The following is a 27,002-nucleotide window of genomic DNA, read 5'->3' as shown; positions in this document are numbered from 1 at the left end:
AGAGGGGCAGTCAGACAGAATGGTATCTGACATGGAATTGCATATGAAACAAAAGGGTACCACTGAATTCCTCCATGAAGAAAAAATGACACCCATTCACTGAACATTGATGGAGACGAAACAGTGGAGGTTAGCAAAGTGAGGCAGTGGATGGTGCATTTCAGCAGTGGTAACATGAAAGACAAACCATGTTCTGGATGGCCATACAGACCATACCGTGAAATCCATGAAATACCATTTCATAACGTGAAATTAAGAGTGTCTCCATCAGCTCTTCTGTGCAAATTGGTAGATTATGAACAGGGAACTGTATACCGAGCTTAATATTGACTTCAGTGCCTTGGAAACAATGGTGACAAAGTTTATGCCAGGTGAGTCCCATAAATGCTCACACAGGAACAGAAAGAACACTAAATGCAAGTCTATCAGGACCTACTGAACCAATATGAGACTGAAGGTGATGGTTTCCTGAATCACCGTCATTAACAGTGAGAAGAAACAGTGTCACCACTACCAGCTGGGATCAAAACTGAAGTTCATGGAGTGGCAACATGTGAATTTCCCATTGAAGGAAAAGTTCAAGACACAGCCCCCCGTGGGTAAAGTCATGTGCACTGTCTTTTGGGATAGGAAAGGGATGATCTTTCTGGATTTCCTGAAATATGGACAAACCATCAACTCTGATCACTACGTTGCAATGCTGACTAAGCTGAAGGCTCAAACATCCAGTGTCAGGCCAAAGAAGAAGACAACCTTTCCCTTGCAACACAATAATGCCAAGCTCTATATCAGTTTGAAGACCATGGAGCACTTTGCCAAACTTGGCTGGACTATTTTATCTCACCCACCACACAGTCCATATTTGGTACCTTCTGAGTTTAATCTGTTTGGGCTGATGAAAGATTGACTGTATGTCAAACTGTACATACAGGATTTTCCTAGCAATGATGCCATCATAGCAGCTGTGAAACAGTGGGTCACCTTTGCTGGTGCAGATGTTTATGAGCACAGTATGGGTATGCAGGCTCCTGTTCATCACTGGTAAAAATGCAGAGCTAATGGTGTTGAATATATTGAAATACAGTGCTTTGTAGCTGAGAACGTGCTCTATCAAATAGTGTTATCTTGCTCTTTGTATCTGGTGTATTTTCCACATAAATAGGAAATAAATAGGAGGCATTACTTTCAGAGTGACCTACATCTCACCTTTTTGTTTTTATTTTCTCTGAAATTATAATCAAAATATTCCTCTAAGATGCAGCTCCAGCTCCATCAAAAGCCCTGTTGAGGATTTTTCCTCATTTTTTCTTATCTACTATGAATGTTGTTTGTTTGTTTTTTAAAAAAACCTAATCATGAAACACAGTCCTTAACAACTCACCAGCACAGTAAGATAGCTACCTACTATATCCAGAAGATATTTCTGCACTTTTGAAGTCTAGTTTCCATACCCTGCTAGCTCCAGTTGCCCACTGCCTCCTGTAGGACAAGAGCCAGTGGAACTCAGATGAGATTACAGGTATAGATAGAGGTTCAAAACACTAAGTAGTGGACCAACTTTTTCACACTGTGTGTAAACTAACTAAAGAATTAACTGTCAGCGGACGTCAGAAGCTTGGTAAAGTTAAAGAAAGCATACAGACTAATTCATGGAAGGACATCCCCTGAAGAATCAGGGAATCAAAGAGACTATCTCTGCCTCAGGAGGTCTAAGCTGCGGACTGCTGGCACTGCACTAGATGGGGCAAGTGCCACCATATGTCCTGTCTTACACTGCTCCCTTGAAATAACAGCTGGTTATTTGTCTTAAGACAAAAGTGGTTTGGAGAGGAGATGGAAGACATCCCTCTGTAATCCAAGACTGCCAAATCTTTGCTTTGGAACTGCTAATCAGCTCTCTGTACTCCCTGTAGGCAAAATAAAATCCTTTGAGCAGGCCACTACATGGCAACCTCGTATTTGCACTTCATCCAGAAATGATAAAGATACAGAGAAGATATCAGGACTTCTAAATTTTCATTCAGATTGCCACATGCAATTAGTTTGACAGTATTAGTTCCAGCTTCCTAGCCTCTGTAACAAAGCATGATACACTCAGAAGTCAGCCACTCACCTACTTTAGACTCCTTAGTTAAATTCAGTACAAGTGTAGAAAGTATAGTTTTCCACTTGCTGCTTATTGCCTTAAATTGAGAATTTACTCAGAACTACCAGATTATGATCATGACAAGGGTCTTGTCCAATATCTGACTAAACAATTACTGCAACACTTCAGAAAACTCAGCATTTTTCCCTACTCATCAGTTGCAAATTGAGCATATTACAATCCAGAAGTTTAGAAATAAAGTTTATGCAAATCCACAAATTTGCAAAATCTTAAAAAGCTAGGAAATAAAAAGAATCTTGGCCACACATACCATAGGCAATTAATATATCGTACTGGTCATTTTGTCTTTATTTCATTATTTAATAATCCTTTGTTCCTCATAATAAACAAATTAGAAGATAATTCTGTTGATCAGGTCTGATACCTGTAAAGCCTGTCTACACGTGCACCTAAAAGTGAGGCTATTAAATACCTTTCATGTACAAACTGCTACACCTCTTCTGCTTAACAATAACAAAAATGCTTTTAATTTATTTCACCACAGTCCCTCGCTACCATTCAGCTGAGTATCAAGGCATTCTATTTTGCTTGTCTATTGGACAAAAAACAACAACAACAACAAAACCCTCAAGCATTTTTTATACTTCAATTATTTGCTTTTAAACAAAATAATTAACAGAAGTATTTAAATGAACAACACAATGAATCTACAATAATGGTAAAGACAAAAGACAAGTGACTATCACTGCTGTTCTTCAAAATCAGCCATTATACAGAAGTTTTAAGACACAAAGTTGTCTTTCTCACTACCACTCATGCCACTTTGACAGGTCTTTGAGTACCCATGAACAGTCACTTTGTTGAAATATATTTTTCAAGATGTGCTATAGCCATCCAAGGTACTTAGATCACAACATGCTTCCATTGCATTTTTAGGAACATGTTATAATCTGTAGTGGATGAAACTTGCAAGGACAGCTGCAAGATTCTCAAGAGTCAGCTCTGCTGGAAGATAAGGTTTAACACATGAGCTAGTCAACAGTATTACTTAAGCTAACAAGCATCTGCACTTTGATTTTAATTTGAATGCTTTCCAAAATACACACATTTGAAATCTAAGCTTCTGCAATGAAATGTAGTGATAAAACATTTGCCAGAAGCTAGCAAGAGTTCATGAAGCCAAACACAATAAAGAAGACAAAAAGTTGCCTCACCAGTATCAGCGAAGTGCAACCACAGTATATGCTGACAAATCTTACCTGCTTTGATCTAGAACTACACCTTTACTGTGGTTACGCTGTATCATAAACTGCAGCATAGGCTGGCAACCAAAGCATGCATACAAAGTTTATCCTGGCTCATGCAACCGGGGCTGAAGCCAGGGATGGTATCTTTAAGGCTATGCTTCCTTGTAGCAGTCAGATGAAAGTTAATGCAAACACACTGACGTTTGTGATTAACCCAGCTATGTGTAACATAATCAAGCTTGAAGCAGTCAGAGAATGTAACGGGATACAGTATGGCTGACAGCACAAGTTTGGAAACTGTATTTTCAGACAAAACTTATAGCATAGTGTTATATATTACACACACATCAATAATAATAATAATAAAGAAATACTCACCCTAACTTCATAAACATTATCTGAATAATCCACAGTCTGGCAGACATAGCTGTACCCTCGAGCTCTTGATGATAAAAACAGCTGAAAATATTAAAGCCATACATGAGGAGGAAGATACTATATAAACCAAGTTCAAAACAGTTATCAGCAAGTTTCTTGCTACATCAAACTTACCTATACAAAGTACTTTAACTGTCCTAATTTGTCTTAATAATGCTACTGAAGAAAACCAGTATTTAGTTTTAACAATCTGTTAACATACTGAGCATTTTTTCCCTATTATATTAAAAGTACTAATTTCCTTGCATGTATTTCACCAGATCATTAGAGACCCTGAACAAATACAACCTTAAGATATTCAAACACAATTCTTCTCTTAGAGGGCTCTAGATTCAGAAACAAAAGACACCTAGTTGCTTTCATGAAGAATGATAGAAACACAAATGCTGTGACAGCTCAGAACAGAAAGAATTCTCTCCAGCAGACAGGGATTAGACAATGTGCATCTACCATTCTTATAACAATGTACCAATCAAAATCCAGGAAAAAATCCCTGGAGAGACAATGCTGAGCACCCATAAAACATATTTAGAGACACTGCATGAAGAGAACTGCCCCATTTTGTGCAAGTGCAATGGCCTAAAGCATATCAAGTGCTTCTGTAGAGTCATGCCAAACAAAGTGTATTGCAATAGTCAAAGCAGGAAAAGATAAACTTGACATTTGAGCAAGTTTCCATTGGAAAGAAGAGCACTTGCCTAGAGCTGTACAAGGTTCAAGTAATACTTTTAATTTTGATGTTTGTATATGCTATGATCCCAGGTTGTTTATAGCTAGGTATTCCCACTCTGTTAAGGAGCAAAAAGATAACATAACGTGTAAACTGGGAACTGTTACAGTAAAGAAAACTGATGCAAGAACATCTCCAAAACAAACAGATCTCAAGAAAGAAATTCAACTATTTCTGTGTCACCAAGCCTGTTTACAAGCTACTGTAAAACCACTGTTCTTCTGTGTGGTTCCACATAGGCATGAACATATCTGAACGTATCAGAGAACTACAGAATAGCTTTGTGTGCACCGTTACAGAAACTAACCATTTTCTACTCTGGTCTGTGATAATTAGGTAATTTCTCCAAAGTTCACTTGGCAAAGGCAGTAGTAAATTTACTTCCCCAGCCTGAAGCTAATTCTTCAAAATGGAGAAAGAAATACATGATTTTGTGGCATCTTCATCTGAGACTTCTGAATGTTTGAAGATAAATTTGCACCTAAATCTCAATCTAAACTTGAGACCAATATATGAGAGTTTTGGACTGAAAAATCTAGCAGCATTTTATGACTCATCATTTTAATGTATGTTATCAAAGGTGAACAATTCACTTAGTAATCAGGATGAGTATTTAAATAACATTTAAATTTAAAAACAAGATCTATGGATCTTATCAAAAGCACTTCACATTCAAATTCTGTTCTTAGAAATACATGGAAACTTCAGTCATTCGCAAAATACAAATAGAGTATCATTTTACCTGTATCAGCTACATTACTCATGACAATTACAACAGGAGCACATAGGTAATGTAAGCCTCACATAGACTGAAGTAGAAGTTGCCTGGCTAAAGATAACATTTGAAACTTGAATACTTGTATCAGTCCCTAAGACTGAGAAAAGTCACTTCTTATTACAAGTGTTGTATGAACAGCTTGCTTGGTTTAAAATGCACTGAATAGCCAATTGAACCGCCATTTGAAATAGCAGGGAATTAGAACCTCTGTCTGCAGCTGAGCATTTACATTCGTTTGCATATGAATTCAGTGGTTTGGCAATGCTACACAAATACATTTATTATCCTATAAGCAACAGAGCTTTGAATATGAAGCTGACCACAAGCTTGTTGTAATTCAGCTTATGGATAATACAAACTGACTAAGAAAAGTGAAAGAGACAGATATAGGGGAAAAAAAAAAAACAGTGAACTCATTTCAGAGGAATTCCAGTTTTAACCTGCCAAGATGCCTCATCAATTTTATCTATTTTCACAATTATCTTTATGTGACAGCATTAAATTCTGGGTTATCTTATATCATAAATCTTATTACACATCTGAATAGTGCAAGAGACAACTTAGAGAAAATGATGACTGAGGTGTTACGGCAAAGATTAGTTACTGAATTATGTCTTAAAAACAACTAATCAACTAGAATGAGGCTCTGGAAAAAGGTCAATATAAAGAAAATTCCTGCTTTCCTGGCAAAAGTGTTGAACAGCCCATCTTGAAAAGAAATGCTGTAATTTTAACCATGTTAATCTGTTTTCTTATTTCTGGAAATACATCTAGTAAATTCACAATCTTTCAGGATTCACAGTTTTTTCAGGAAGACCCTTAACCCACATGAGCAAAATCACAGTAACAAAAACTACTCCTTAGGATCATATGTATTCTGAAACGCTATCCTGGGAAAATGATTTCCAAACTTGAATAATTCTACTTAAATCTTTCTTGATTCCAGTTATTCTGTACAGTATTTACGCTAACAAATCTAAGAAGATCTTGGTCTAGATAGTGTACAAATTCCTTAAATACATCCATCTAGGTATTTTATTCACGTCACAATGTACCTAACTACCTAAATGCTCATGTCAAACAGAAATTCGGTTTTAAAAATCGGGGCCAAACCTCCTACAACAGACATAAAACACATAAGATTATTTTAATTTTGCATCTGTAGATGTCTTCAAAACTTAGTAGGAATTCCCTCCTGTAAGAGTGCATACACACCTCTTTGAAAATGAAGAAGTTGAGTAGAACCATTCCAAAGTTGTAAACAACCAACAGGAAACGTAACTGGAAGGGCTCTCTTGTCTTCATCCATTTGGGGCCCAGCCAAACAGTGAGGAGATAAATAGTGCTTATAGTCAGTGTTGGAAATGGAGACTGCATCAAGGGCCAATCATCGACACGTTTGTCTGGGGAGGATGAAGCAAACAGAAGAAGTCAAACTCTAAACAAATTTCATCATCATTTTAGGCACTGCATTCAGTAAATGTTATTTTCTCCTGGAATATCTGCATCACGTAGCTGAAACACAACATATTCATTCTAAAGGAATTAAAGAAAATAGTTTAAAAGAATCACATTAACTCATACAGAGATTCATTAAGTTAAACAAATTCTACATTCCAGTTCTACAATCCAAAACAGTAATATATATATCAGGTAGCCCAAACTCAATCCAGTAATCCACCAAAAAGCATTTTACTTACAACGATCGGTGACTGCAGCAGCAATATAACCAAATATTCAACACCAAATATAACCAAATATTCATTGAATTATAGAATATCCTAAGTTAGAAGGGACCCACAAGGATCACTGAGTCCAACTCTCAGCTCCGCACAGCACTATCCAAAATTCAGACCCTATGTCTGACACCACTGTTCAAATGCCCCTTGAACTCCAGCAGCTTGGGGCCATACCCAGTGCCCTGGGCAGCCTGTTCCAGGGCTCAACTACCCTCTGGTGCAGAACATTTTCCTAACACCCGACCTGACCCTCCCTGCCACAGCTCTATGCCATTCCTTCAGGTCCTGTTGCAGTCACAGAGTGCAGAGCTCAGCGCTGCCCATCTGCTCCCTGTGAGGAGCTGCAGCCACTACGAGGACTCCTCTCAGCCTTATCTTTTCTAAATTGAAGATATCTAGGGACCTCAGCTGCTCCTCGGAGATCTTACCCTCTGGATCCTTCGTCTAAATCCTTTGAATTTAATAGTTTTGCATCCTTATATCTTGGTGCCCAAGCCTGCACCCAGTGCTGGAGGTGAGGCCACACAGCACAGAGCAGAGCAGGACAACACCTCCCCTCACCTGCTGGCAGTACTTGGCCTGATACACTCCAGGGTATGGTTGGCCCTTTTGGCTTCCAGGCACACTGCTGGCTCATGTTCAACTTCCTCTCAGCCAGAACTCCCAGACTGCTTTTTCCATGGGGCTGCTCTCCTGCATCCTCCTGGGCTGTACATAGAGGTTGCCCTGTCCCAAATGTTAAACTTCGTGTGGTTGCTGACTGCCCATCCCTCCAATCATAGAATCATTAAGGCTAAAAAGGATCACTAAGTCATCTAGTCCAGCACTAGGTCCACCACCACAGTGTCCAATAACCATGTCGCTATATTTCTCAAGAACACTCTGCAAGACTTCTCTACTCTCAAGGGAATCAACTGCTTCTCCCAATTTAGTATCACCTGCAAACCTACTTTGTATGCATTTGAGTTTTGAGACTACACTGTTTGTAAAAACATTGAAGAGAACTTTTGCAAATGGAAGACACATAAATTTGGCAAAATGCTGATAAAGTTAACAGATTTGTTATTTTAAAGTTTGGCATCAAAATCTCCCATTATATATACTTCATATATAGTATATGGTGTCAAATAACTTTCCTATTTTATGCATATCAGTCTGATATGTTTCAGACAAAAAAAAGTAATAACATTATTGAAAAAATACTAGATAGAACAGTTCAGATGGCTCAGCTTAGAGTAGTCTATGCTTCTGTACTGGAAACAACAGGGTTGTTTTAAACTGCCATAAAGTCACTGTTGGGATCTAGCACTGCATATACACTAGGGCCCAGAATTTGCTATATAAAGTCCTGGATCTATGTCAAAAGAAGCATTCAGCCTGAGGAACCAGCGACATTCAGGATTAAAAGATGGCTCTACCACAGAGGAAGGATGGAAGCTACAGTAATGTTTCTTTCCTCATTTTCTCAGTGTTTTCTTCTGCCCTCCTTATGAAGACTAATCTCTGGCTATAGCAAAAAAGTAACTGCTCCATTACTAACAGGCCTGCAGCAGTCAGTGCAGAAGGAGGGCAAGAGGTGTTCCAGGCACCCACAGGCTCCACATGGAGCGGATCTTCACGTGCAATCACATAGGAGCCCATGGTGCAGAGGTAGATGAGGCCCAAAGGAGCCACAGCCATGGATACCCCCACAGAAGCAGCCAGACTAAAGCTGCAACTTGTGGGGAGCAGCCTGTAGTGGGGTGGGAGGGCTGGGGGAGCTGCACCTGTAGGGAGCAGTGCCCAAAAGGTGGGCCCTGTGGTATGGAGCCATGCTGGGGCAGTGCTAAGAGAGCCCACACAAGATCAGTTTGGGATGGACAACATCCCATGGGAGGGAACTTTGTGGAGCATGGGCAGAAAGTGACCTTGAGGGAGTGGCAGAAACCAAACACTACAGACAGATTTCAGTTCCCATTTCCCATTCCCACGTGTCACTTGTGGGGAGGAGGTAGGTGAGGGTGGATAGGAGGAAGGTGTTTGTAGTTTGCTTTTAGTTCTCACAGCTCTGGTCTATTATCAGTAGGTAATAAATCACATGAATCTCTCTATACTGAGTCTGTTTTGCACAGAACTCTGGGGCAATGAGGTAGGAATAGAACAGCACTGCTATTCCTTCTCATTCCATTCTCCAACCACCTTGCCTTAGTGTCTAAGAAAATACATTAGAACCATTTTTTTAGAAGCAGATGTCAGGAGACTTTCTGTATTTCTAATAAATCCCACACACTGTGGTCTACAGAAAGACAGCATGTACAGCACTGACTCATCTCGCTTCCTGTTGATTTTACAATATTAAACCTGCAAATTGCAAATACAATGCTTTTTAGGACTGAAGCATCAAAGCCAGTCTTAATAAGAAGCGGAAAAGAAGAAACAGAAACTAGCCTAGCTGCTTCCATTATGACTGTCAATAAAAAAGACAAACAGAGAGGCAGTTCTTGTGCATGGAAACCTGCAGCGAGCTGGATGCTGCCAGAGTGATAGCAGTCAGACTTGCCACTGCAGCCCCTGACAGAAGCCACAGGCAAACAGGGCAAGGAGCATGGGGAGGACTGGCAAAAAAAAAAAAAATTAGATAATCTGGCTGGGAAAATAGAGGCAGTTAAATACAACGGAAGAAAAAAAGAAAAGTTGCCTTTTACTCTTCAGCAAGTCCCTGGGACAGACAATTCTACTGCAATATAATGTACTCTGTGTAAAATCACTGCTGTCCAGTATAGTACAGTGAGTTGACACAGAAAGAACTGCCCCATTTTCCACACCTCATAGAATATTACCTACTGAAACTGAAAGGACACTGCTGTGTTGCAATTATTACACTATGATCTCTTAATTCAATTTCCTCTTGCTTTTAGCGATCACTCAACAAATCTTAGCTAAAAAAAAACAACAGTAAGACCATTAAAATATATATATATATATAGTAAAAGAGATTGTCGTTTCCACACGATATGAGGCAGTGGGCAGAGATTTATTTCTGCCAAGTAAGGAGAAAGATTTCACTTCTTAATCTGCATCTTGCTTCAGACACTACAGTGCACAAAATGTAAACAACAAGAAATGCAAGAGGCTTTCCTAGTCTCCTTATGTTGTCTAAGCAGTATAAAAAGGCAAGGACACAGTGGCTTCTATTTTCTGACCTGGCATTTCATTGCATCCTAACTGCTGAAGTGATGACTCTGAAGACATGAAAGTGGAAGATTTGAGATGAACAGGAGATGAACATTATTGCCCACTGCTCAAAACAAGAAAGCATGATCCATCTCAGATCTCTTTCTATGTCAGGAGGCAAAGATTATGCCTGTAGGTGAAAGGAAGGAGCAGGGAACAATGAAATCTTTTACGAAAGCCCACTTGCAAGTCGGGTCCTCCTCACGCTTCATCAGAACTGTCAACCACTATTTCACCCACTTTACTGGAGAAAAAAAACCAAAGAAATATATAAGTACATCTCCCAGCATAGAAGCAGACGGTATGCTTCCATACCTGCATGTTTTCAGCTTGTTACCTTCCCTCTGCATGGGGTTCCTGGTCTGTGAATTACTACAGCTCAGATACCAACCCTTACAAAGTACAGACTGCACATCCCATTGCCCTGGGAAGTACCTGACTGGCATTTGAGACTCATGTCTCCTAGGATAACTAAAAACATTCTCAGCATAACACATAGAAACATTCTTCAAACATTCTCTGAAGAGAAGACTCAATATTACAGCAGTCAGTTCACTTCTGAAGCGTATCATAGATAATCAAAACAGAAACACTGCATTTATTTTAAGGCCATTTGAGAGACTCTGTATCTGATTATTTTTCATTAACATGATGGTGTTAGAAAACATGGTAATTTTAATCCCAGAAATTCTAGATTTAAACAAACAAACAAAAAAACCCAAACATGAAACAACACAACTTATTCATCCTACAATCTTGCCTGGACAATTCAAAGTAACTTGTTAACTTTTTGATCAGCTCAGTATATTATTCTTGTTGCACAGAAAGCATTACAAAAACAGTTTCAGTTTACTGGGCAAGCCTTCTTACCCATGATCTATGCAGAAAACAGTTATATGCACAGCTTTTTCCCAAATTTCCTTTCAGGATAGTAAGATAAACTCTTTCAGATCAAGATAAATTAAGTCATCTGTTTAAAGTGACAAAGCTTCCAAGCTACTCAAAATAATAATAATAAAATAAACCAACCTCACCCCACTCTTGTTTTAGCAAAAACATCAGAATTTTGTATCCCATTTATTCTCTGGTACAGATGGCCACAAAGGATTTCTGCAAATTACAGAGAACTGTGATAGTTTAAAAGGACATACAAGGGTACAAAATCTTGCATTATTTTATATGTAATAGCTACATTATTACCTGAAAAACAAAATAAGCAAAAAGCCCACCTCCCTGTATTAAAAAACAAAAAACCAACCAACCAAACAAACAAAAAAACCCCCAAAAAACCAGCCCCTCCAACTGCCTTGAAGCAAAATGAGCAATGCCTTCACCTGATTAGAATTGACAGAGAGTGACTGAATCTTTCAGGGGATTAATGCGTTTGTCTTTCAAATCCTAAGACCCAGATTCTAATTTGATCACAAATGAAATGATGGTTGTGATGGTACAACCTGTACTACAATGCTTTGTTGTAAGGTGGTACAAGCTTTGTAGACCAAACATTTAAAGCAGCACTCAATTGTAAGGTGAACCCAGAGTAAAGGAAGGCATCTTTTAACAGCAGTTTTCTAGAAGGAACGTGTTATGTAAGGCAAGAATGTGAAATCTTCACGTGCAAGAGATTTACCTGTCATTTTGCATATATACATTTTTAAGTCTCACACTGCAAAGCCAACATGAGGGAGAGGAGAACATACGTATTTGAAATTGCCTCAAGACATCCAATTTTTTCAGGATTTATATCTTTATTGTGTGAGGCAATTAACAGGAAATATATGCATGAACTACTGCTCAAAAGCAAGGTCGAGAGTAGAACTGTTAAAAGGACTGAATATTCTACCATCCATTGTTTGAATTGGATGTAATTACCCTACATACCTATACTGAAATATAGAAGGCAAAAGAAGATGAACTTGACAAGCATGGCTGTACTGACAGAGACCTGAATTTAAAATCATTAGAAATGCCTATGAAGAGCACTGTATGTGTTTTAATAAGCAAATGCTTCTGTTATGTGTGATTCAGCATTTCCTTGTCAATTGAGACGGGTTTAGGTGGTTACATTTTCCATATATTACTGAACCTATGATTTTTTTTTTTTCTTCCCCCCCAGTGAAGAAGTACAAACTTTAAAAGTAAGCAAAAAATGCACAGCACAGTAACTTGAACACTCGTCAGGAGAAATCCTGAACTGATACAATGGTGACTATCTCTGCATTTAATACTAGCTTTAGAGGAGATAAACTAAAAGACACGACTTTTGAAATTCCTTGCATTCACATTTGTTTTATAAAAATAAAAACAATAAAATCAATGCAAGTTTTTAGCTCAGCGACGTGTGTATTCCTTAGCTGTAAGGGTGCTACTCACTAATTTATCTGGAGAGCCTTTCGAAGTTATTAATAGCTATTGATACTATTCTCAGCGCAAAGACACTTACAGTGCCAATCCAGCACATCCATCTGTCCAATCACATTTCTAAAGACACTGCAGAAATGACGGTGGCTGTTTAAAAGTGGTTCTTAGCAGTGAGAGTTCTCTGCAGATCATGCTGTTTATTTTAAACAAGAAGCCCTCCCAAAGCCCCATCACATGTTCGAGAAAGAGTTCCTTAAAGAAGTCAGATTTAAATCTGCAAGATAAGGAAGGCAAACCAGTAGTTTTGGTTGTTCTATGAAAACCCCTGTGGCATTAATCAAACGATTTTGCTTGTCGGCTCCAGTAACACTACAATTCAGAGTTATGATCTGGGTTTTCATTTTGTAAGAAAACACATGAGAAACACCTTCATGCACCTTATAACATAATGTGTACAAAGCTACAGGATTAAATTCCTTCATAGTATTCCAGCGTTCTTCTCTACTTTTTATTTCTGGTGATGATTAATAATGTTCTAGACTATATATTTCTCTTCCTACTTTTGTGTTAAAACCACTGGCTCAGCCCCTTTAATGGTTACAAATGAATGAAATATTCACTGTGGCTACACAACCATTTGCAGACTAGTTCAGCTCATGTAAACATCTCTGTGGTTAGAGCCCAGGCTTTTAAATTAATTGGAGTAACACATCAGAACCACTGAGCAGCGCATTTATCATTACCAATTTGTGGAGATTCCAAGAAAAAACAAATTAACAAAAACCACTACTTTAGTCTGACAAACTGAAGCCCCAGAACATACAAATGAAACAGCTGAAGCTACAAATGAACTGCATGGGCTCCATAACCTGAGACTGAAAATTGCACACTTAAAACAGCTGAATTTAATACCAACAGAAACAAAAATTTCTGTGTGTCATTGTCATTTTAATAAAGCATCCATACAGTTTGAAATTAAATATTCTTTTAAAGTCCTCCAGCTCTTGAATTAGCTTGTCTGTTCTGATGCAGATTATTTATTACATATATTCATTGTACTCTAGTCCTCAAATGCCTCAGGTTATCAACCTTCCTCGTGGAAAATCCTACAATAAAGGGCCAAAGCCAGAGCACAAACATGCCCATAGCATGTCTGATTCATCAAAAACTCTGTATGGATTCCCAGGGGGGGCAGTGCAGGAAAGCAGAAGGGCTGGAACACTGGGAATGCTTAGTTTATGCTTCTTTCCTTTATCTCACCCATCACACTCAGTGACGTCTGCAGGCACTACAGGTATTTCTAAAGGAGTCTAAAGACAAGTCAAAGATACCTGTACTTATTTGAGAAACACAGATATCCACTACACTTTACAAAACGAAGGCCTTCCAATCTCCCTTAACTGATTGTTTTAGCTTAGATATCTCCCTGAGAAGAATTTCTTGTTTTACTTTCCAGTATGTATTTCCAGAGGCAGAGAACCCTACAAAAAAATCTATTGCTATGAATTGTTAATTACACCTACTGCAAAAATCAGAATTAAGCTTGAAGCAGTCAATTAATCATACTTTTCCATGGTAGACTGAAGACACATCATTTTTCCTCTCATTTGTGTACTCACAAGTTTTCAGCTTGCTCGTATTTTTCCCCCTATTCACCGAAAGGCATATTCTCAGACCTTGAACCATTTTCATAGCTCTACTCTGGCTAGTCTCCAAACACTGAAATTAGCCTTGCACCTGTTTGATGGGAGAATGGCCACTGTGCCAATCAAGTTGCTGCCACTTTCCCTCACAGAAGAGCTCTGTACCACCATGTACACGTGCATGGTCATAGAATTGTTTGAGTTGGACATGACCTTTAAAGGTCACCTAGTTCACCTCCCCTGCAATGAACAGGGACACCTACAGCTAGATCAGGTTGCTCAGAGCCCAGTCCAGTCTGACCTTGAATGCCTCCAAAGGTTGGAGAATCCACCACCTCTCTGGGCAATCTGTTCCAGTGCTTCCCTACCCACACACACAAAATTTTTTTTCTTAGACCCAATCATTATTTCCCCTTTTTCCATTTGAAAACATTTCCCTTTGTCCTATCACAGATCCTGCTAAAGAGTCTATTGTTGTATAGACAACACTTCCAACAAGGGAGCAAAACAACAGGCTTCATTTCAGTCACTTTTTAGCACACAACGGTACAAAGATGTCATGTTCACTTAGATCTTAGAGAATAAACAGGAATATGCGAGTCAAGTATTTCATCTATGCTCAAACTTTAACATGAACAAATTAATCTCATAGAATCAAAGAATATTTAAGGTTGGAGAAGACTACTAGGGTCATCTAGTTCAATCACTGAATTTGGTTGGGCTGAGAATAAAGAAGCATCAGAATTTCATGGCCAAGTGTTATTGTTATAGCAAGCTATGAAACACCCAGATGTAAGAAGAAAAAATATTCTTCTATAGCACAACAAATAATAAAAATATAAACAAACAAACAAACAAAAATACTACATTTTAGAAATTTGCAGACAAAACTGAACAAATCCTGTTCCATCCAGAAATTAGAGGTACCTGCCCCAAACCTCAAGAGGTACAAAAAAGACTAACAGGTACTACATGCAACAAGCTGTGGTTTTCCTTTGTATTTCAGGGCTTTGCAATTGACTACTTATCCTTATATAAAACTATACACAGCAATATATGAACCTAACATAAAATCAAAATACCACACAGCTATGAAGAATATCTCCTGCAGCTACTAAGCACCTGGGTAACATGCATATTTCATAAACTCTCATTAAAGTAACAGGACGCATTTTGTTGTTATAAGGTCAGGTGTGGTGTAACTGGTATTATAAGTAGCATCCTAGTCTTCCTGGGACTCCCACAACTCAGTTGCTAGTATCACACTACCTTTGAGCCTGTGCACAGCAATTACAGGATACACTTGTCTCAAGGCAAAGATAGTAATGAAATTAAGCTCAAGAGTCACATCAATTCAGCATTTTATCAGGATTTTCAAGTCAACAAGAGTGCCTTGTTCCAACGATTTTTTATTTACCTCCTCCATTGACTAGGATTATTTGTGGGGACTATGAAAACTGCTTCAGGGAATAATAAAAATATAATCCTTGCTAAAGCTTACACAATATGTGCAAGATAATAAGCCCTCAAGGCTTGTTTTCATTCATTTGTCAAATCTGACTTTCCCAATCATAAAAGCAAGATACATTCCCAACACAGTGATACCTGCATGACTTTCCTGAAAGGTTGCAAGAAACAGATGCAAATAGAACAAAAAACAAAAATAGACAAACAAAAAGCACAGGCTGCAATTTTATGAACTAGGTACAGAGTGCTGTGATCAAGCATGTCTCTGTATTTCCACAGAAATGTGTGAAGCATAAAATATACTTTGAAAAGATTTTCTTCTGCAATGTTTTCCTTATCAAAATTTCTCTTTAAACCATGTTCTATCTTGTAGATCAATTAAAATTATCTTTTAGTACAATTAAAATACCTGTATTACTATTAGAGTATTAGTAAGCAGTCATACAAGCATACGATGTACACACATTCTGTGTTGCAATAGCAGACAGGAGTATTGGCCCACCTTGTACAATTTGGGGCTTTTATAATGGCAAAGGGTAGATGATTGCAGAACAGATTTTCTCCATAGACAGATCTATATTAGATTCCTTCAGATAGAAGCTAACATCCTTGAAAATTAACTGTTATTAATAATCCTTTAAATTAAAATCTCTGCAAGGCCTTACCCACTGTAGAGAGATGTTACACACTCAGCACTAATGGGACATTAAGTGCAGCACTGAAATATCTTGCTGATATGCTAACACAGCAGAAGCATACTGTTGCTTAACTACACAGCGACTGCAAACAACTTACATTGTTGTTCTCAAAACTAAGAATGATTTGGGGTTTCAGATGAGTATTTAGAGACTCCTAGATGCAGTGAGCAAACATGTTTGAGGACCAGGAATGGCAAATGAAATCTATTAAAAAAAATACCAGACAGAATACCAGAGAACATTTGCAAGGGACTGCACAATAAATCCTGCTGATAAAACTGCCTGCTTTTGTTTGCATCAGCACGAGGGTGCTGCTAACTAACTTGGTTTTACAGAAGGATAAACAAGGTCAAAAGTTTGTTTGGAGTACAACTGCATAAGAAGATATTAAAATGTATTAGCTCTTATCTTCCAAATTCAAGGGCAGAAATAGAATTTACAGTAGTGAGGTATAGCAGGTCTTCTGTTAGTACATCTGCCTCCACAAAAGAATCCCTCACAGAAGAATAACACTATAAGCCTCAACACGCTTTTAATATCAGCAATGACAAATCCAGGGGAAAAAAAATTACAAATCTGGAAAAGTTGTTTTTGAAAATGTGAACTGAACAAGAAAGCATTCTCCTATCCAAAGATGTTCAGAACAATTATAAATATCTGAGTCTTTCACCAAGTATATGAGTAGAAAAAACAATCAGTTTGGCTGCTATGTAATGCCATATCCAAATGACTGCCACAATTAAGTCTCTCTGCTTTTCATGGTTACCTTTCATGGTCACATATGGTTCCCAAATCTAAGCTTTGATGATTTCTGAAATACTTTCTCACCCTTGATAAAAAATTCATAGATCAATGAAACCGTGGTTAGACAGTATAAAAGAAAATTTGGCCTACGTATCAAAGCCCATCAGGGCACTCTGTATGAAGCACTTGAAAGGTACGCATTTGTTCCTAGCAAAATACTAAGTATTACCTGCAAACCCAGAAAATACAATAAAACGGTCTCTTATTTTCAGCCCAGCTATTCAAGTTAGCACCTGTATTTCTTTTTTATTTTTTCCTATAGAGGGGTGTATTAAACCATCTTAAAAGGAAGTATTATAATTATGATATAGGAATAGAAGGACACAATAAATTTTTTTTTGCAAAGACAAGATTTACTGGCTCAACAGATGAGATGAAAGAAATGGGCTATAAATGTCTTCTTCCAGCAATATTTTATAACCATCAACAGAGCAATCTCTCACACTTGCTGTAACTGGCAGTGGGATACGAGGAAATGATTTTCACATTCAGGGAAAAAAAAAAAAAAGCCAACCCAGAGGAAAATAGTGTTCTCAATCAGAATATCTGAAGCATAATACATATAAGACACAGAAAAAGGCACTTTTGAGAAATGCAGAAAGAGATAAGAGGAAGAAGAAAACAAGATGGATATAAACCAAACTGTCAGAACTCAAGGTTATGCTGAAACAGAAGAGTGCACGTGGAAGGTGGATGGAGGGAGTGAACCAGGTGAGGAGCTCACCGTACAAGCAGACACAATGCCACCGAGAGAGAACATTCACAGGCAGGACTTAAGGATCAGGCCACTAAAATGAAGTGCATGAAGAAAAGAGCTGAGCACTAGGCACATAAGTGAGTTAGCTCACCACAACGCAGAGCAGTCAATGCCCACAGGCCTGACCCTGTTTTGCAATAAATGCAAGCCAAATTGACATAGTTTGTTACCTCACGCCTCCTGTGAAAGAAAGGTAAACTACCTCATGTTTATCTTGAGATCCAAGCTCACACGGTGGGATTTAATACAAAGCACACAGTGCAATGTAGCTCTGAGCTTGCCTTGCAGCTATATATCACTTTTCCTGCTCTATGGGGTGCAGTCTTGAGAATTCTCATAGGGCTGCTGTCTGACCGTCAACAGCCTGAGCCTCATACCCACCTTAATTTCTGTCTATAAAATGCCAAAAGTCCTTGCAGTCCATATGCTCAAAAGCACACAAGTCTTGACAAAATTAAGCACAGTTACGCATCACACCTAAATAAGATCAAGAAACTAGCTATTATCTGTCTCTATCTTGACAAGAAAGTCAGTCTGTCTCACACACTAAAGCAAATTCCTTATTAAATGCTATGGTAGCTGCAGCTTTGTTTTAAATAAAATACAGCCTGAAAGCCCCATAGCACAGCAGTTTACTGTCCAAAGCCCTTTCAAACACCTGTCCCAACTTCTACGCTCCAGGCACACTCTGATCGCACCAACACTCTCTAGAAGCCAGACCGCTTGTTCTTTCCATGGCCAGTTCTTTTTAGCCAAATGAATCATCATTCAGCCCCAGTTTTTCCCAGTTCAAAAGCTCTACAGCACACACTACAACCATTTCCCCCTAATGTCGCATCCTAGCAATTTCTTCCTCACAAAGTTTTCTCAATGTCTGCTTGGAGCCTTTTCACTCATCCGTCTTTCATCTGAACGCTCCTTACTCTTTCCATGTGAATCTAATAACTCCAAAAACCTGTCTGGACTGGCAAAAGCAGAATCTTGCCTCACCCACATCTCATGGCCCTTGATCTTCAAGTCCTGAGAAGCATCTCTAACCTACCTCTTCCTCTACTGGTTGTCCTTAAGTTGCCTTTGACAGTCTTTCCTGGTTACAACACAGAGCTGTGTTCGATACAACCTCTTCTGCAAGCCATTGCGATAACCATAACCCTGAGCACAGCATAAATATAGAATGACTACCACAGTCAATCTGTAGTCAAGTTCCACTAATCAGAGACAACCACCTACAAACAGCACTTCAATTCCTGGGCTCCATCAGTGTATGCAACCAGTGCAGTCCCCAAGATGAACAACTCTGCTTCATGCCACAGATATTTCAACTGTTTGAGAGCTCCTTCCCTCTTGTTGCAGCGTAAGGCTCCTGCACAATGTTCTGATTTGCACCTCACTGATGGCATGTGGCCTCAGCTGAGAAATGTGGTCTGCCAAGAGCTCCACAACAGTGGTTCACAGTGTGCAGTAATTTTAAATGTCATTTGGATTAGCTACAGTAGATAGTAAGGTCATACAATCAGGTTAGTTAAATTCTGTTTAGTTTTCCAGCCTTTTTCAAGGAAACTGCTTTAACAGTATTGTCTTATTTAGCAGCAAGTTCATAAATCAAAGAGAACTTTGCATCACATTCTTACAGGTGCTCTGAAGGCTTTTTTCTTGTTTCATCTCTCTGCTGGAGCTGAGAATTGCAGTTGATCACTTCTTCATTTTATGAAAGAGGAGTCTTCCTCTCACACCTCAGCTTCTTGCTCACATCATTAGGTTTGCTTCAGGCTACTCTCTAAGGCTCCACTTCTTCAAGCTTGGTGATCAAAAACCTCTGAATGGGAGCTTCCACTTCAGGAACGCACTTTTCTGAATTATGTTCCATTTCCAGATGTTCTTGCACCTGTTTTGCTCTGATTAGTTCTCTTTTGAGTTCTGCAACTTGATATCTTCTGATGATGAAACATAGGTGAAACTTCCCTCAAACACCCAGCAAATTGTCTTCCCCCAAAAAAACCAATAGCTGTTTGTTTTTTTTACACCAAATAAGTTCCTTCACTGGCAAGCAGTTAAGAAGGATGCTTAATGAAATGCAAATGAAACAAATTGGGATGCTCCTATTCTTTGTTTGGTTGACAGTGGATTCTAGCCTTTAGCATTCTTTACTTCTGCAATCAACTTCCCCAAGTGCTGCTTCTGCCCCAAGGCAGCCAAACCCAATTACACTTACCCCATTCTCTAGTTTCTGGCATTGGTCTTCCCTGTTCTACAAGGAAGTCTAAGTCTTCCCATGTCTAATCCTTGTTTTACAGTTATGGTGACAGATCAAAAACTGTTTCTTTGAGAAGAAAACTGCATCTGCAAATCAAGTATTACCAAATCACCAAGGCTTAGGAGCACATTCTGTTTCCCTTCTGTGAAGCAGACTGCAAGAATTTTTACCTCGCTCTTCCATCTCTCCCCCCACCTTCAGCTTCTGAAGAACTTTCATCAGGATGCTTCTGGCTTCCAGCTTTGGCACAAATACTCCAATACAACAAGATACTGCTTTCACTCAGATAAATCCACTGTTCTACCAACCACCTCAGTGAACTTTCTCCAGGCATAAATATCCAGGATCATTTGGCCATTTTCACTTTCTCCATGGGGTAAAGAATAAGGGAAGAAGAAGAAATGTGCTTTCTTCCAGTTCTTTTCCCTGGGCTGAAAAACAAACTAGGATAGATTCCTCAGGTAAAGCTGTAGTCTCAAGACCTTCCCAGCACAAAATTTTACAGCAATTGGAGTTCCATGAGAGCAGCTCCACCAGATCACTGTTAATGCAAGTAGCTGCAAGTTTCCCCTATATTCCCTATCCTCACGCCCTTACACTTCTGGCCCAACTAATATAGTTGATGTCACTCCTGAATAAGATGTAAACTTCCATTTCAGTAGTAGGATGGTTCTCTGGGCAGCATCTTTTGCCTCTCTTTCCTCTTGATGGAAAAAGTCTAATCTTATTAACTGCAACAGCTGTAAATAAGTGCTGTTCCAAAGCAGTCCCACATGGCCTGGGCTAGCCCTGCCTTCTTTTAACTTGGAGCTCCAAGAACAATAATTCTCACCCAAAGTCTGTAAATCCTTCTGTTCTTTAGCTCAGCACATTCAAATTAACTCATTCCTCAAAAATACCTCTTTTTGATAATGGGTTTCACAAACTTCCTTTCAGTCTCCTACTCCTCCTCCCTAAGTGTCAACAGTCTCTTCATCCATGTTTTGAGATTTCCACATTCTTTCTTGGATTTTGTCCTGAGTTATTCATCTTAATAGTTCTCCTGGACTCAACCTGGAACCTCCCTTTAAGTCATTTGCTCAGTCATCTAATCATACCCTTAATCCTTCCTGCCCAGATCTAACCCCAACCAGCTATCTGAGCCAGAAGAAAGAAGAAGCCCTGCCCTATCTATTACACATTCCTGCTCCCATGCCCTTACAGGAATAATAGCATGGAAATTCCTAGATCATCTTTCTTGATAATAATTGTTCCCCCAACAACCTTTTTTTATCCCTTGGTTATGTTGATAATGTTTTTGCCCTTTCTGCCTCCCTTTAAAATGTATGGCTTCCTAAATGATCTCCTTCAGCCTTCTGAGATGAAGATACACTAACAATGGATTTTAGGTTTCCATGAAGAGGGGTTTAAAAAGACCGACAAAGAAGAAGAGAAAAAGAAAATATGTATTTCAAATAAATCAGCAAGAGTAAAAACACAGTTAAGTAATTCTAAGGCTGAAAATATATTTGAATAATAAATATGGAGGAAAAGACAGACTACTGTTAACCATGCAAGATTAAACGCAAAACCAAAATACAAAACAACAACAAAAAACTCCAAGCCCAATAGCAATTGCTTTGGATAGAATGCTTAATGCTAAAATCTGTGACATACTAAAACAAACAAACAAAACAGGATTTATCAGATATCTTTTTGACCTCAGAAAGGGTTGGTTGCTTTTTAAACATCACAGAGCAAGGTGAAAAAGGACCAAATCTTTACTGCATAAAACTGAAGCAACACAGTACTCAGTGGGATATTCTGGCAGTTACATTCAGTCCCATCACAGGAGTATGGGATAACAGAGGAAAACATCTGCAGGCAGGACAATCTAGTTGTGCATTTAGATCAGAGAGAAAAGATCTAGGCATTCAACAGAAAATGGAAGCAAATATTGGAGAATAAATAATTTTAGTTTTATATGAATGAGAAGCCTTTGTGTAGGAGTAGTAGTGGGAATAAAATTTCTTCACATTTTATTGTGTAATTTTGCTGTGTAGTAGTGTTTCAGTATGATTTATTGTGTAATGCTATTGCATGGCATCACTTCTTGAGCAACTTTGCTGCGTGGTATAGTTTTTTATTTAATGATATTGAATGTTAGGCAATGGTCTTGCATGCCATAATTTGTGTTGGCTGTTGAGCAACATCACTGCCATTCTTGACACAAAGGTGAGTTCATACAACAGTGCCAAATTCATGATCTTAGCACACACTCACTAAAAAATGACAAATGGATACAGTATCTTGTCCTGAATGAAGACACATGAGAAAAGCTGCAAACTGGGAGAGTATTTAAGCCAAACTTTGACATTAAAAGATGATTTTATTAGATAGCAATAATGGCACTTTCTTATCCAGAGCTACATTGTAATTGCATGGTATGATGCTACATTTCACATATCCACACCTGGCCATAAGTACTGCAGGACCTTGTTTTTACAGACTGCTGGGTATAAACAAGGGTGGTAGTATGAGTACAACGTGACTTAGGCTCTGTCCAAAACTGTCCTTGCATGGAACCATGAAATTCAGAACATGAACAAAAACTCTCAGTCCCTTATGCCAAATGCAGTCAACGCACTTCATTATAGAGGATTCTTGCATTAACAGCAACACTATTGATCTTAGTGTAATATCTTAAAGTTTTGCATAGGATTAGCAAGGACTTGAGCATGTTCTACAAGCATCACAAGAACATCCTACCACTTAAAGGTGCTCTTAAGTAGCAAAAGAGGAAACAAAAGTTTGCTCAACATGTAGTACTAATGTAAGTAACTTATCTTTACCTTCCTTACACAAACTTTATTTTCTTTTCTTTTCATACTTCCCCTTCTTTTCCTTACAACAAACATAGTCTGTATACAGATTTAAATAAAGCATTTGAAGTTCAGGAAATATACGAGAACTTGAAACTCTCTTCCAAACAAAGCAAGTAAGGATATAAGGATATCAACTTAGTAACCATATTTGTATTTACGTCCACCCAAAAATGCTACTGATGGGCTGGAATGCATTACCTGGGAACCTACAAAAACTTATGCAGCAAGAGGCAGAGCAGGCACAGCTGACAACTTACAGCTGCTGCAAGCATTTTCATTTGATTTCATATTCTTGCAGGCTGCAAGTAAAGACAAAATGAATATGTATATAGGTTTAATAATTTGTAAAATACGGTAAGACCCAGTGGATAGATCGGGAAGGCAGCCTGGGAGAAAAAGCAAGCCCCTGCACCTATGACATAAGATCAGTTTGTTATCTGGCAGATGGCAAAGCAGAGGGGGGCAGAGAAGCAACGACTGCTGATGCAGTATGAACTCCCGGCCCAAGCCAAGGCTGCACGCTTCCCCTTAGCAGCCTGCCACAAACATTTGCTCCAGAGCGCTCCATGCGATTCTAGGCTTACATCTAACTAGTCTAGAGCTCATCACTGTGCAGTCAACTAAAACATGATGGAAACATCCAGAGAGGTGCTATTGTTCTGTCAGCTGCGCAGGCCCACTCACGGCAGCAATGAACAGAAACTCTACCCCACTCGTTTTACTGACCAGCTTGAGGCCGCCATTGACACGCAGCAGCACCTGCGGAGATACCTGTCAGCAAGGTGACTTACTGCCTCATCTGCTGTCCCCATACTGACTCTCGAGGCATTTCCTCTTCCTTCAGCATCATCCATGCTGGGTGTCAGTATGAAAACCGAGCACACTGAATTCAGCAGAACGACCCCCGACGCACTTAATACCAAGTGAAACGCTCCACAGCGATGGTAACAGCCATTTCCTCGCCGAATCGCTGAACTCCACCATTTGCAAAGCGCGAGGGATGCTGTCAGAGGGCTCCCGGCTGCCGCGCAGGTCCCGGGCCGCCGGAGCTCCGGAGGGAACCAAGGGGCCCCAGAAGAACGCGGCCGCCCGGGGAGGCTCCGCTGCACGGGTCGAGGCCAGAGAAGCGGCACCCCCGGCCCGCGGGCAGCCGTTCACCTCGCGGCTCCGAGACCGCCCGTGCCTCGGGGGATTAAAGCGGATCGCGAACCCACGCGCCTCGAGAGGACGCGCCCGGGCACCCCGGCAGGAGCCGGTCCCGACCCCTCGGCCGCGCCGCGTCGCCGTGGCAACGGAGCCATTTTGAGCGCGGCAGCGCCCGCGGGCGGGGGGCGCGGGGCGGCGATGGCGACGGCGGCGCCGCGGCGGGGGCGCGGGGCGGTGGGCGCGGGGCACGGCCTGGCGCGTTACCTCGGATGCTCCAGGTCCAGCGGTAGAACTCGAGGGTGTCGTTCAGCACGCTGGACACCAGGCCCGCGGCGCGGGGGGGCTCGGCGGCGGCGGCACCCATGGCGAGCAGCAGCAGCAGCGGCGGAGCCGGCAGACCTGACCTCGGTGCTTGCGTCCGTGCCTCTGCGCCGGGGCTGCTGCTGCTGCTGCCCTTCTACAGCCGGGGATGTGATTTAAATCTCTATCTCTCGGTATCTTCCCTCCAGACTCCGCCTCGCTCCCGTCACCGGCTCCCGTGCCCCGCGGGCAGGGAGGAGGGCGCGGAGGCGGAGGCGGGCGGGGAGGAGGCGGGGGGGGCGCGGCGCGGCGGCCGCGGAGCATCGGTCCCTGCGCGCAGGCGCACGGCGGCCCCCGGCTGCGGGGAGCAGGTGCAGGGCCGGGGCGGGCGGCCTCGTCTTGTCTTGCCTTTCTTTTTCTTTCTCTAATCGATCGGTTTTTTAGCTGGTCGGGAGAATAAATATGTCAGTCAGCTTTTACTTTATTTCTCCCGGCTTTCTCCTCTTAGAATCATAAAGTCGTTAATGTTGGAAAAGTCTGCTAAGATCGTCTAGTCCAACCCTCAGCCCTTCTCCAGCGTGCCCGCTAACAGTGTCCCTCAGTGCCACATCCACGCATTTCTTGCTTAGGGACAGTGACTCTACCACCTCCTTGGGCAGCCTGTTCCAATACTCCTTACTGAGGTACTTGTGTGAGCCGTGCCCGCTCCACCTCAGGTTGCTGGTATGAAGGTGTGGGCCTTTCAGCTTTCCCCAAGAAATCTCAGCTCACCATTACTCCAAGAAACCTCACCATCGTCCCATCCACTGCTCATGGGCTGTTGGTGGCACTGCCGTAACAAAGCAGCACACCCACACTCCTCTGCCTGCCATCAAAGCATGACTCCCGCCCACATGCCTTCTCCACCTCCTCCCCAAGAGCTTTTATGGTCATCTCATGGCTCAGAGGGGTTTGCCCACCCAGTCTATCTCTGAAGGCTGCAGAAGGAGCTCCTGTGCCAAAGGCTGGTGAGGCTGTTCTGCACCCAACACCTCAGCCCGAACAAACAAGCCCTCTGCCTGATGTAGCTGCATCAGGTGTTTCTGACACCCTTTCCTTCTTATCTCCTGCCAACTTCTCTCTTTCTCTCCTATGATCCATGTAGTGGAGCTGGCTGAATGATACGTTTGGGAATGGTTTCCTCACTGAGGGACTGGAGGAGAGCTTCTCCACCCGTGTGCCAGCTTTCCTTCTGGCAGACAGTAGATCAGATGGTATCTACCTCTTCCTCCCCAGTACGCTGGTACTGTGTGTCACTTCTCACTTGGTCTCTGTGAGCACAGCTTGCACTCTTCTGCCTGGGTGAGTCACCATTGACTTGGTTCCTGTACTGCCTTGGCAGCTGTGGTTCCAGTGTTATGGATAAGAGAAGCACGCTAGCCATTGCTGCTTTCCCCATGATGAGGTCTGTTGCCTTTGCAACTTGGATGCCAGCAGCTGTTTGAGAGTTGGAACTGCATGCTCTGGGGAGAGAAAGAACAGACATGTCAATCCCTGGAGGTCTGGATTGTGATGGCAGCCTGGTTTATCCCACTGCTGCTTGCAAGTTGGAGCTGAAGCAAGGTTGCCATATATCAATATATGGACAGCTACTTCTCTCATGTGGGAAAAGTCAATCAAAATTCTGCATAGACGGTACTGACTTTGATTATGTTCTATTCTGATGGTGCTGATCTCTGCAGGAGGCCTGGTAGAAGCTCTGAAGTGGATCTGTCACTGAGTAGGGCACAGAAAACACCAACCTGCTTCCCAGCTTGCAGGAAGGCAGCAAAGTGTTTGCTGTTGTTCCTATGCCGCCTTCAGGTGAAACCACTGCAGCTTGTTGTTGAACATTTAGAAACTTGTGTGTTGGGCATCACCTAAAGCAAGGATTTGGATTTTCTTTAATGTTATCTCTTAAAAGGAAACCAGAAGAGCAAGTTGTGATCCTCACACTGGCATTTGTCTTGAATGAATGTTTGAAACAGAATGGGCTACTGAATTACTCAGCATGCCAAAAGATCAGTCCTCTACCATCCCTGATATCAGGCAAGATGCGGATTGAGCACAGTGCACTGGCACAGGGAGTAAAGAACCACAGCCTACCAAGGAATAAAAAGGAATAAGGCATATTAGCAATATTAATACATGTTCATAATAGCTATTATATATATTATACTATAGATATGCCTACTTTGTTATTAGAATGATTATATATTTATTCCATGGATATATTTTTGCACAATTAACACAAAAATAATTATAAGAAGTATTTATATGATACATTTTAGAGCTTCACCTATTTAATTTTAAATGCATTTTAATTTGTTGCAATTGCTTTCTTTATATTAGCAATATGATTGCACATACACAACTTTACAAGGCAATTAAGCCTTGAAAAACAGCAACAGCAGAACTACAGAGAAGATGATCAGTCT

At 40.6% G+C, this 27,002-nt stretch overlaps 1 protein-coding gene across 4 annotated transcripts in view; it reads right to left on the bottom strand.

The window, feature by feature from the left end:
* Window positions 1-24,862, bottom strand: part of ELOVL4 (ELOVL fatty acid elongase 4) — a 32,090-nt gene extending 7,228 nt beyond the window's left edge. Inside the window, exons 1-4 of one of the 4 annotated variants that reach the window (XM_090136098.1) lie at window positions 24,713-24,858; window positions 24,511-24,622; window positions 6,516-6,703; window positions 3,733-3,813 (exon numbers count right to left, since the gene is read on the bottom strand). In XM_090136098.1, coding sequence (XP_089992224.1) covers window positions 3,733-3,813; window positions 6,516-6,703; window positions 24,511-24,610 — 369 coding nt within the window. In that variant the 5' untranslated portion in view covers window positions 24,611-24,622; window positions 24,713-24,858. Of the gene's footprint in view, window positions 1-3,732; window positions 3,814-6,515; window positions 6,704-10,567; window positions 10,703-23,891; window positions 24,344-24,510 lie in introns of those variants that run through there. The other 3 variants (XM_031611045.2, XM_090136099.1, XM_031611046.2) reach the window with 3 other exon arrangements.
* Window positions 24,863-27,002: the final 2,140 nt, after the last annotated feature.

The sequence above is a fragment of the Phasianus colchicus genome, chromosome 2 (genome assembly GCF_987193195.1).
Source record: "Phasianus colchicus chromosome 2, bPhaCol1.hap1.1, whole genome shotgun sequence".
In the NCBI taxonomy this organism is placed as follows: domain Eukaryota; kingdom Metazoa; phylum Chordata; class Aves; order Galliformes; family Phasianidae; genus Phasianus; species Phasianus colchicus.
This window is presented reverse-complemented; position numbering and strand designations above follow the sequence as displayed.